At 44.5% G+C, this 12,945-nt stretch overlaps 1 protein-coding gene across 1 annotated transcript in view; it reads left to right on the forward strand.

The window, feature by feature from the left end:
* LOC116989717 (CACN subunit beta associated regulatory protein) overlaps positions 1–12,945 on the forward strand; it is a 126,060-nt gene that overhangs the window by 93,111 nt on the left and 20,004 nt on the right. The window contains exon 8 of the mRNA XM_033047313.1: positions 6,721–6,942. Coding sequence (XP_032903204.1) covers positions 6,721–6,942 — 222 coding nt within the window. The remainder of the gene's footprint in view (positions 1–6,720; positions 6,943–12,945) is intronic.

The following is a 12,945-nucleotide window of genomic DNA, read 5'->3' on the forward strand; positions in this document are numbered from 1 at the left end:
AAATCCTTGCACTCTCTACGGACAGCGGCTTGGGATTACCTTCACCATATAGACAGCATGACTTCTAGAAGGCACCTTCTCAAAGGCAATTGAGATTTAGTCAGTTTATGATCTCCCTGTCATGAGATGCTCAATTGTGGGGCTATTCACACACACAAATGCAGAAATGTTTAATCTTGTTCACAATTCCTCAGAAAGTGGAGCCACTGCTGCCAGATGAGATGATGGTGAGTTTCCGCCCACCACGCACCTGCGCATGTCTGATGCTTTAGATTGTGTCAGTTACAAGCTGCTTCAGGCAGTGGTGTAGCAGGTCTTGACCATCCTTGTCCTAACTTGTGCACACTCTTGTTTCACTTGGAGCCTCTTAAAATGGTAGCCACCCCTTCTGAAGATACCATGTATGTGCAGATACAGGAACAATAAGGTGGTGTCGCAGGTAGATCAGGTGGTGAAAAAGGCTTTTGGCATACTGGCCTTCACTGGTCAGTATTGAGTATAGAAGTAGGGAGGTCATCTTTAAGTAGAGCCAGGATTTTGCCATGTGCCTTTTCATGCCTTTTTTGATGATTTCACCAGGATAATGCCTTTTTCAAGATCGAGTGCCTAAATCAGCCTTTTTTGCCGTTTTACTAAAAGGTTGTGCTATTTTCTCTTGTTGTGTCGTGATAACGTTTTCTATGTTAACATGTTAATATTAATGTTATTATTAACGTGTTATCATAGTATAACTTAAAAGAAAACTTCCACCACCGTGCAAAACCAGGGCGCCACCGATGGTCGTTCATTTGTTCGTGCCGCTGCCCGATGGTTCACTATTCTCCAAGATCTATTTAAGAAAGAACTGCAGATGCTGGAAAAATCGAAGGTAGACAAAAAATGCTGGAGAAACTCAGCGGGTGAGACAGCATATATGGAGAGAAGGAATAGGTAACATTTCGGGTTGAGACCCTTCTTCAGACTGATGTGGGGGTGGGGGGGGGGCGAGAAAAAAAATGGAAGAAGCGGAGACAATAGGACTAGAAGGAGAGCTGGGAAGGGGGAGGAGGGAGAAGACAAGGGCTATGTAAAGTTAGAGGTCAATGTTGATACCACTGGGATGTAGACTACCCATGCGGAATACCCAAGCTCGTCTCCTCACTACATTTACTGCTGGATCCAGTCGCAAATCTGAGTTTTCGAGTGATTCATTGCAAGGCATTCATTGATGCTGGAATTCCACTGTGGAAATTCAAAAACAAATCTCTCAGAGGTTTTTTAGAGAAATAGACAAAGGAACATATGCCAAGCGAGTCATCATTACGGAAATTATGTTGACAGCAACTTCAACATTGTTGTGCAGAAAATTAGAGATGAAGTTGCATGCAACAAAATATGGATCTCAATAGCCGAGACAACCGATGCTGTGGGGAGATATGTTGCGAACGTGGTAATCGGTACACTGGAGGCAGGTCAACCATCAAAGGATTATTTGTTGACATCGGAAGTATTGGAGAAGTTAAGCAGCTTAACTATTGCTCAGTTGTTTACATCTTCACTTGCTGTACTTTAGCCAGAAGGTATAAAACACGAGAATATTCTTCTGTTGGTTACTTAAAGTTTTATTCCCAAAAATGTTGCATTAGCTTAGCTCAAGGACTTCATAGAATTGCCAAGCACATACATAACTTGTTTCCAAATGTTAATCGCCTAGTTTCCAATGTTAAGAAAATCGTCAGAGTACCGTCACGTATGCAGTTGTTCAAGGAAATGACACCCGAGATTCCGCTACCTCCTCAGCCTGTTTTGACTAGTTGGGGTACATGGCTCTCTGCTGTACTCTATTATGCTGCAAATTTTGAAAAGATAAAAGAAATCGTCAACTGTATTGAAAAAGAAGAATCTGCTGCAGTCTGGATCGTCAATGAAATAATGCAGAAAAAGTATCACCACCGCGATCTTGTGTTTATTGCTTCCAATTTTGCAAACTTCCCACAAGCTATCACTTCCCTTGAGAATTGTGGCGAAACATTAGTGAATAACTTGCTGGTTTTCAACAAAGCAACTGACAATATTCGTGAAGTTCTTGACGATGTAGGTAAAGACATACAAGGAAAATGTGAGAGAGTGATTTTAGCTAACAAAGATCTTGAAGAAATACAAAACATAACTAAAGTTCTCAAAGATAGTTGTAATACACAAGATATCAACATGAATATAGTCGGTAGCTTGTTTCGAGTCTGCACCAGTGACCTCAGCTGGGGTAGAAAGAAGTTTTTCACAACTGAAGTATACTCTGTCTGACAGACGGCATAGTTTAACACCAGATAATTTGAAAAAAATATGCTAGTAATTATGTGCAATCAGGCAACTTTGGTCATTTAATGAAATATACCTTTATAATTATTATTTTTAACCATCTTTTGGTGGTGAAAATATATGCCTTTTAATGCCTTTTTTTTTGTCCTAAATGCCTTTTTTGTAATTTTATTATGCCTTTTTGCCTGCCTATTTCAGAGTTTTTTAGTGCCTAAACATCCTGACTATATATAAGACATTGGTTGGGCTGCATTTAGAGTATTATTTTCAGTTCTGGGCACTATGTTACAGGAAAGATGTTATCAAGCTGGAAAGGGTACAGTGAAGATTTACGAGGATGTTTCCAGGACTCGAGGGTCTGAGCTATAGAGAGAGGTTGAGCAGGCTGGGACTATTTCATGGAGTGCAGGAGGATGAGGGGTGATCTCATAGAGGTGTATAAAATCTTGAGAGGAATAGATAGGGTAGACATATAGAGTCTCTTGCCCAGAGTAGGGGAATTGAGGAGCAGTGGACATAAGTTAAAGGTGAAGGGAAAAAGATAAAAAGGAATCTGAGGGGTAACTTCACTCAAAGGGTGGTGGGTGTATGTAATGAGCTGCCAGAAGAGCTAGTTGAGGCAGGGACTATCATAACGTTTAAGAAACAATTAGACAGGTACATAGATAGGACAGGTTTAGAGGGATATGGGCCAAACACAGGCAGGTAGGACTACTGTAACTGGGACATGTTGTGGGAAAGTTTGGTTGAAGGGCCTGTTCCCATGCTGTATGACTCTAAGACTCAAATATAATGCAAGGAATCATAACATGTTCTCTTTCACAGTGCATTGACATCCTCTTTATTTTACCATTCAACACAGACTGATCAACTTTGGAAAAGTAACGTTGGAAAATATTTTTGAGCCCCCAACCTTTCACCAGAGTTATTCTTGACCATTGTTGTTCAATTCAATGCAGACTTGATGAATGATCAGAGCCAATAAAGAACAGAACCAACTATTGGAAGAGAGAAGCAAAAGGCTGCTGATCGTAGTGCATGTCCTTTCAAAGTGCTCGCAGAGCAAGTCTGAACTTCAGCAAAGAATAACGTGTGCGTCATGCATGCCTTATTATGCCACCCACTTCAGCCATAACTCAGCAACCACGGAGCACATCAATGCCTATAGCTGTCAAGATGATTTTGGTGATCAACGTTTTTAAACCTGCTTTCTTCTATTCTGGAGGTAGAGATATTTGCAACATTTTGCAGTTGCTCCATCAAATGGTGTGTGAAGGAGGTCATAGAGGCTCAGTGATGAAAGGAAGTAACAAGTTTCAACCTCTGTTGCCGGGGGCAGCAGGCAGGGGTAGCATTGAACGTAGACTCCACTTGGTACAGGGTGCCAGGGAGCCGATGGTCTTTGCAGGAGCCACAGGTCAGCTCCGCTCTGGTTGGTGTCCAGCTCACTTTCGACCAAGGCACACTGATCAGGTGGGTCAGTGCCAGTGACCCTGACGAGAAACCAGCTCCTAACCCCAGGATAGTTATTGGGTGACCCAGCAGCATGTTGCCAATTGACCTCGGACCTCTTAGTCCGCCTTGTACACTCCCACACACACACACACACATACACACACACACATACACACCCACACACACCCACACCCACATTCACACACACACCCACACACACTTGCACACACGCATTTACCCACACGAAGCAGAGATTGACAGCCAAGCCCCTACTAGGGTGACACAGTGGCGCAGCGCCGGAGACTCGGATTCAATCCAGACTATGGTTGCTGTCTGTATGGAGTCTGTACATTCTCCCGATGACCCCGTGAGTTTTCTCCGGGTGCTCTGGTTTGCGCCTACATTCCAAAGACATGCAGGTTGGTAGATTAATTAGCTTCTGTAAGTTGCCCATAGTGCGTAGGATGCAAAACCGGGATGACATAGAACTAGTGTAGCGGTGACCATTGGTCGGCGTGGACTCAGTGGGCTGAAGGGCCTCTTTCCACGCTGCATCTCTAAACTAAACTAAACTAAAAGTGCGATGGAGCAGTTGCGTGGCATGCTGAAACAATGCCAATTACGCCCAGACCACTGCAGAAGAGCTAGCAAAGTTGGGCAGAGCAGCTCGTGATATTTTGGTGATCATCTGTTTCCCACAAACTGGCCCTTGCCGCCAGCCACATGGTGGTCTGGTGGGAGCAGAAACACGCGGAAGAGAAGGAGCTTGACAAAGGGGGAGAGGAGAAACGCGCAGGAGGTGGCAACCCAGGCAGCTGCTCTCTGCCCAGGCTCTCCACGGAGCATCATCTGGAGGTGATACTGGTAACTCCAACCCCAGTTTCCTCTTTCCTCAACCACGCAACTCCTTCTCTCCATCACGGACCAATACAACATCCATTTGGCCCTAAGAATATCCATTTACTGCTGAAGAAGTATTCTAAAACTAATATGAAAATCAACTCATGGCGGCTGTCAGCATTCCCTTGGCAACTGTCTTGCAAGTGCTCTAGGTTGTCCTGGCGCCCCAGTGTATTTCTACCCTATGGACAGAGCATAACTAGTGAGAAGCTGCTGGTCTTCAGCTGAATTGTCCTCAGAGGACACCCTTGAGAAGCTCTGGGACTGGTCTCGGCCGCGCACAGCATTATCTCGGCAGCATTGGCGGCAACATCTCAATGATCCCAATAATCGGTTGTTGGCCAGATGGCAGGGAGCATTGTGTTGGCCGACCAAGGTGACCTGCAGCCATGACGGCAGCAGAAGTTGATCTTGTGCAGCTGTAGGTGACTTTGCACCTCAGAATCCGAGCATTAGGTGGCTGCTGTTCTGCAATCAAAATTGCAATCCGACACTCCAGACCACCCATGTCAATGGTTTGTCAGAGTTGGTCACAGCTTCTTGCTTGAAGGATTGCCGCTATGCTCCGTGCAAAGTTGCTGGGCGCTGCCTACTCCCTGACATTCAACACGGGCGTTCTCACTGACTTTCCAACCCACCGTGGTGCATACCTACCCAGCATTTTTCCAGAATTCAACCTTATTTCTATCTGAGTGTGAACCATTGTCAACAGTATGATCTGCTGAGCTGTAATCTCCAGTGTTCTTTCTTGCCCCATATTATCAGCTGCAACTAACTCATGGCTAGGCTTCCTCCTCTCTGCTATCTTCCAAGGCATGTGTGCTCCCAGTATGAGAGCTGGCAGTCAATAGAATCCTAGTCACACAGCACTCCTGCGCAGTCTGGTGTAAGTGGCTGAAGTGAGTGAATTGGTGCAGTGTGTGAGTTGTGGGTGTGAGTTTGGAGCAGTGCTGAGGGCAATACGAAGCAAGTAGACGATGGTCTATTGACAAAATGGATGGGACGTGGCATTTGTAGATGCTTTCACTGGCCTCAACCTTAGGTGTCAGGTCAGTGGGCTTCCTGTGATGATGCGCTAAGTCCTCGCGTCTTATCGCCCTGTATTGTCTCCCACCGCATGTTGAACTTGCATCCAAAGGCCGTTCTCGACCCTGTGGCCCAGGGAACTTTCCCCTTGATCCAGTGCAGTGTCTGAGACGTCAGAGGTGCATCTCCATCGTTTCACCATTCCATCTATTTTCCCCGATCCGGGTCCTCTCTATCCACGTCTTCCTGGGCCTGCTCCAAACACTAACTTAGTGCCTCCTGATGAAGCAGCAGAGGCTGCTTTTCCTGCAGGGAGAGCAAGCTTCCTGCTGACAGCAGTGGGCTCATTCCTGACACGTGCAGCCTGTGAACCACGCAGCTTGTGCTGCTTGGAGACAGGGATCAATTGGGCTAATTTTGATTCACAAGGAAGTGCAGATGCTACAATCGTCAACAAAACACATGGTGCTGGAGTAACTCAGCGGGTCAGGCAGAATCTGTGCAGGGAATGGACAGGCGACGTTTCGGGGCCAGGACACCTCTTCAGACTCCAGGGTTAATTTGGTGTTAGTTGCTCATTGTCTGCATTGCAATCAACAGGCATAAATTAATCTTGTGTTGTGATCCCAGCTTCCATTCTCAGGGACCATCCATTAATGCCTCTGATAAACCACCTTGCCATTTCAGTATCATCTCCCATGAATGTAACTCACTTATTCCCACAGAGCTGCGTTCCATGTGACGACTGTGCCTAAAGAATCCTTTTTTACATTGATCGATATTTTTAGCCAGCGTTTCCAAAGTTTACTGTGCAGGAACAAGACTGTCAGCAAAAAGAAAAACACAGCATGTTCCATCATTTTCTTCACAAAGATGTAAAAATAGAAGGAAGGAGGTTGAGATGTCATCCGGCTCGATTCTAAACTTAGTTGCTTTTGTGATTGCTTGTGGGGTGGAGCGGCCTGTCTCTTTTGCCCCAGCTCAGCAGAGAGCAAGCTGTCAGGGTGGATTCACAAGTGTTTTGTACTCTTCTCTCGGCAGGGTGAAGCTGTGGCTGGGAGCGCTAGTGGCAGTGGCGGCACTGAGCCGGCGGCGGCTCCCAGTCAGGGCAGCGTCCTGCAGTTCTTCACCAAGCTGCGCCGGCACGCCAGCCTGGAGGGGGCAAGCCCCTACTTCAAGATCAAAAAATGGAAGTTTGAAACCAGTCAGAGAGCACTGAGCCTCGACACCAGAGGTAAGATGATCACAAAGTCAGCAAGCAATGCACTTTGACTATGACATTTGCCACAGAAGGCTGTGGGGGCCAAGTTTAGTTTAGTCTAGAGATACAGCACGGTAACAGGCCCTTCAGCCCACCAGCAATCCTCGCATATTAATACTATCCTACACACACTAGGGACAATTTTTACATTTGCCAAGCCAATTTACCTACATACCTGTACGTCTTTGGAGTGTAGGCGGAAACCGAAGATCTCGGAGAAAACCCACGCAGGTCACAGGGAGAACGTACAAACTCCATACAGACAACACCCGTAGTCGGGATCGAACCTGGATCTCCGGCGCTACAAGCACTATAAGACAGCAACTTTACCGCTGCCCCACGGTGCCGCCCTAATGGATAGTCAATGGATATTTTTAAGACAGAGATAGATTCCTATTTAGTACGGGTGTCAGGGGTTATGGCTCTGGTGAGAAGGCAGGACAATGGGGTTAGGAGGGGGAGATAGATCAGCCATGATTGAATGGCAGAGTAGACTTGATGAGCCGAATGGCCTAATTCTACTCCCATCACTTATAACCTTATGACTTTGGTCGGCCCTTCTCCATCCACCAGAGGGCTGGCAAGAAATTAATTTGCAACTGAGTACAACTGTAAACCATTATGATAGAGGCAGATACCATTCAGCCCATCATATCAATACTGGATCTAAAACCTACTCTGCCACTCTCAGCCGACAGCTTTCTAGTTTGTACAATATAAACTCTTATGATACAGACAAACACCATTCGGCCCATCGTATCAATACTGGATCTAAACATGTTTTTTTACAAACCCTTCATTTATTCTTTGAACCTCTTCATATCTCTAGTTTTCCTCTCCCCTGATTCTCAGTCTGAAGAAAGGTTTTGACCCGAAACGTCATCTAATCCTTTTCTTCAGAGATGCTGCCTGACCCCCTGAGTTACTCCAGCATTATGTGTCTATCTTCGGTGTAAACCAGCATCTGCAGTTCCTTCCTACACACTGGATCTAAAAGCTATTTCCATTAATACCACAGCCCCACTGTGAGCCCATAGCTTTCTAGTTTGTAAAATTATAAATTGTTATAATACAGGCAGACATCACTCAGCCCATCATACCAATACTGGATCTAAAGGCTATTGTATTAATGCTACTCCCCACCCCCTCAGCCTGTAGCTTTCTAGTTGCTAAGTCATGTACAGCTGTGTCCAGGTTTAGTTTAGTTTAGAGATACAGCATGGAAACAGGCCATTTGGCCCACTGTGTCCACGCTGATCATTGATCACTCATCCACTCTAGTTCTATGTAATCCCACTTTGTCATCCACAACCTGCACATTAGGGGCAATTTTCAGAGGCCCACGATGTCACCAAGAAAACGTGCAAACTCCACACAGACAGCACCCGAAGTCAGGACCGAACCCGGGCCTCCGAAGCTGTGAGACAACAGCTGTGCCCGCTGAGCAACTGTGCTGCCTTAAGGGTTGCATAAGACTTTAATTCCCTCCACAGACGATGTTTCGGGTTGGGACATTCTTCAAACTTCAGAAGGGTGCTGATCCGAAATGTCATCTGTCCATTCCCTCCACAGATTCTGCCGTTCACAGGAAGCCGGGTGTCTGGTGCTGTAAGGCAGCAACTCTGCCAGGTGCTGCATTATTGTGCAGTAGGTTTTTCGTAAATCAGGACATTCATAACCCTGGGAGCCCCTTTAATTTTTAAGTGAGTATTTCTGCCACCACTATAACTGTCCGGGAGTCAGTTTCTGATTCCCCACAACTCCGTAACTGAACAATATAGTTCCTTGCTGCTCCATCCGGTTATTTCACCAATGACCCCAAACTTGCAGGCCCTGGTTTTTTACCCTTTTCTGTGGGAAATAGGACCATATGTATCACAAACAACTGTTTGGATTCTTTAAGGTAGACAAAAATGCTGGAGAAACTCAGCGGGTGAGGCAGCACCTATGGAGCGAAGGAATAGGTGATGTTCAGACTGATGTGGGGGTGGGGGGTGGGGGCGAGAACCAGCATCTGCAGTTCTTTCTTTAAACGTTTGGATTCTTTAGATCAGTCCCGTCGGAGTCAGTCTCCAATTACTGGACAAGTTTCATAAATTTGCTCGTCCACACAAATAACTTGCTAATTGAGCAGGAGATTTGAATCAGTTTTATGAAGGAGATGGAGGCCATGCAGCCCACTGAGTCTACATCAGTCCCTGTCAATCCCCCCTCTAACCCGTGTTTGTCCTCATGCAGTTTAATTTCAGTTTACTTTAGTGATACAGCATGGAAACAGGCCCTTCGGCCCACCGGGTCCGTGCCGACCAGCGATCCCCGCACACTAACACTATCCTACACACACTAGGGATAATGTTTACATTTACCAAGCCAATTAACCTGCAAACCTGTACGTCTTTGAAGTGCGGGAGGAAACCAAAAATCTCAGAGAAAACCCATGCAGGTCTCGGGGAGAACGTACAAATTCCGTACAGACAGCGCCCGTAGTAAGGATCAAACCCTGGTTTCCGGCGCTGCAAGCGCTGTACGGCAGCAACTCTACCGCTGTGCCACACAGAACCCCTTTGCTTTTCATGCATTTGTTACTCTAAATGGATCGAGGATGGTCTGGTTTACACAACACGCCTGCCAGATTCAGCAGGGGATTATTTGAATTAGTTTATTTTTCTGACCTGTGATGTGTCAGGAGAGCTTACCAATTCCACCAGCACTGCTGCAGTAAGAAGCCAGCGTGGAACTGGGCCACAGAACCGCTCTTCCACTCAAGCCTTTGTAGCGTCACATGCTGTGATGATGATTCAGCCAATTATTTCATTTCTACGTTAAGCATAAGTTTGAACAAGTTTATTCATGGATAACCCCTTGAGATGGACAGTCATCTCGTTTTCGAGGGGGTCCAACATAGAACATACAGCACAAGACATAACATACATAGAGGCTCTCATTGACCCACCTACCCACACACCAATCCCAAAACCTCTCCATCCACACTTGTTATAGTTTATAACAATTGTTAATTGGCTTTACATATCCAATAATAATAATAGTTATGTGTTACAGCATAATGTTGATGCATAATACCATATACCACCTATCATACATCGTACGTTAATACATACTATCAACATTATTACATGATATATTATTTCATGATATTGTGACATAATACAATATAAGACCTTGTTACACTATGCAATACAATAATACATAAGTGAATCTTTTGTAGGATAAATCTACGCAAACCTTGAAGTGATGACTTTCATTGAGGTTGCTCAAAATAAACCTGCCGTTTTCGGTTTTTTTTTTAAATGGTCCCTTGCCAAATTTAAAAACATTTAGGTTTATGCTTATAATTGTCATGTGTACTGAGGTAAAGTGAAAATATTTGTTTTGCATACTAGCCATTCATATCAGATAATACTATACATTAATACAATCAAGCCAAACTCAAATACAATAGTTAGAGCAAAGGGAAAGATAAAGAAGAAAGATCTTCATATCTGTATAAAGAAGTACAAGATATAGTTATATACAGTATACTATACTATACTACAATATTATATACTATAATAGTATTATGTAGTATTATAGTATTATACTATAATACTGTATTGTATTAGAAACTATAATATATACTATAATACTATATTATAGTATTTCTTTATACTATAATATAATGTAAAGATTATATATAGAATATAGTATATATTCTACTATTCACAGTGGAATATAGTTCTCAGCTTGTCACGCACCATCCAATGTCTACAATGGGGTAGAGATGAATTGTACAGTAACCTGGCTTGTGGAACCTGATTCAGAAACCTGCTAACAGAGGGGAAGAAGCTGTTCCTGGTGTTGTGCCCTTTCAAGCTTCTTATCTTCTGCCCGATGGGAGTGGAGAGAAGAAGGAATGACTGGGGTGGGATGTCTTTGATTATATTGGCTGCTTTTCCAAAGCAGCGTGAAATGTAGATGGAGTCAATGATAAGGAGTCTAAACATTGAAAATTTACATTCTGCTGTCTGATAACTCCTCCTAGCGGCAGCTTATACAAGGAAAAGAGTAACGAGCCAAGGCAGCTACCATGTGCTACACCAAAGGGTATAAAATGGTCGTGAAAATCACCACAATAGCTTTATAAAGAAGACTTCCCTGTTATTGAATAATAAGTGGGTGCATTGTAGAGAATTTATTCCAGATAATAATAATAATAATAATAATACATTTTATTTATGGGGCCTTTCAAAAGTCTCAAGGACACCTTACAGAATTTAACAGAGTAAAAAACATATAATCGGAGTAAAATAAATAGTAAAGACATCACCAATACACAAATTAAAGACAGAATTCAATCCAAACAAAAAAATCAAAAGCACAATGTGAAGAGAGAGCAGCGGCAGCTAAACCGCGCCAGCGTACACTCTCCCTTCCGACAGCCATCTTGGACACAAACTAAAATAATCACTTACAGACAAAAATCATCCCCCCACAATGGTCACCACTGTGGGGGAAGGCACAATGTCCAGTCCCCATCCCCAGTTCTCCCAAAGTCAGGCCTATTGAGGCCTCCGCTATTGCCTCTACGGAGGCCCGATGTTCCTGTGTTTGGTGGTGTGTTTGACAGTGTTAGAGTGATGAGGTGGGAGGAGAAAATGGTCATAGATCTTTCTTCATGAGAACCCTCAAGCTCAGTAGAGCTGATCTGCAGTAGTAGGTAGGCCCTCATTTGAAACAGACAAATGTCACTTTCTTCGTGGGGTTGCTGCATTTTAATGTTGCCAGATTTCCCCGACCGGAAATATCCTTCAATGTGATATTAACAAGAGTAGTGCATAGTTTCCTTTGCATCACTTCAGATTTGCAAATTGGGATACAGATCAGGTACCGAAACGAGGGGAGAAATGGCAGATGGAGTTTAATCTGAGCAAGTGTTAGATGTTGCACTTGGGAAGTTGAGCATGAGGGGAAAGTATGTAGTTAATGGTCAAACCCTTAACAGCATTGATGTACAGAGGATTCTTGGGGACCCAAGTCTATAGCTCCCCTAACATAGTAAATAGAGCGATAAAGAAGGCCTATGGTATGCATGCCTTTATTTGTCAGGGCATGAGTATAAGAGTCTAGAAGTCATGTTGGAGCTTTACAGGACTGTAATTGTGCCACATTTGCAGATTGTGTGCAGTTCTGGTCACCCAATTACAGGAAGGATGTGGAGACTTTGGAGAGGGTGCAGAAAAGATTTACCAGAAGGATGTAAATGGTATTGACTATGAGGAAAGGTTGGACAAACTTGCAATGTAACCTCTGGAGCGCCAGAGGTTAAGGGGAGACTTGATAGTCAGAACCTTTTTCTGGAAATGTCAAAGTTTAAAGAAGCGGTGAGGGGCAAGTTTATTTGCACAGAGAGTGGTGGGTTAATGGAACGCATTGTAATGGAGGGTGGTGGAGGCAGATGTCATAGCGCTATTTAAGAGGCTTTTAGACAGGCATGTGGATATGCAGCGAATTGAGGGATATGGATCATATGCAGGCAGATGATATTAGTTTATATTGGCATCATGTTCAGCCCAGACATTGTGGGCCGAAGGGCCTGTTCCTGTGTAAGGTGTTAACCTAATGGCAATGCAATCACTAAGGCAACATTGTGATTTAGCTTAGAGACACAGCACGGAAACAGGCCCTTCGACCCATCTAGTCCGCACCGACCAGCGATCCCCACACACTAACACGATCCTACGCAATTTACATTTATACCAAGCCAATTAACCTACAAACCTGTATGTCCTTGGGGTGTGGGAGGAAACCGAAGATCTCGGAGACAACCCCCCCCCCCCCCCTCCCAGGTAACAGGAAGAATGTACAAATTTTGCACGCACAGCACCCGCAGTCAGGATCGAACCCGGGTCTCTGGCGCTGTAAGGCAGCAACTCTACCGCTGCGCCACCGTGTTCCAGGCAATCATGTTAAACTTTGACCCCCCATTTGTACAACACAATATGAATTGC

Source organism: Amblyraja radiata, chromosome 29, assembly GCF_010909765.2.
Source record: "Amblyraja radiata isolate CabotCenter1 chromosome 29, sAmbRad1.1.pri, whole genome shotgun sequence".
Classification (NCBI taxonomy): domain Eukaryota; kingdom Metazoa; phylum Chordata; class Chondrichthyes; order Rajiformes; family Rajidae; genus Amblyraja; species Amblyraja radiata.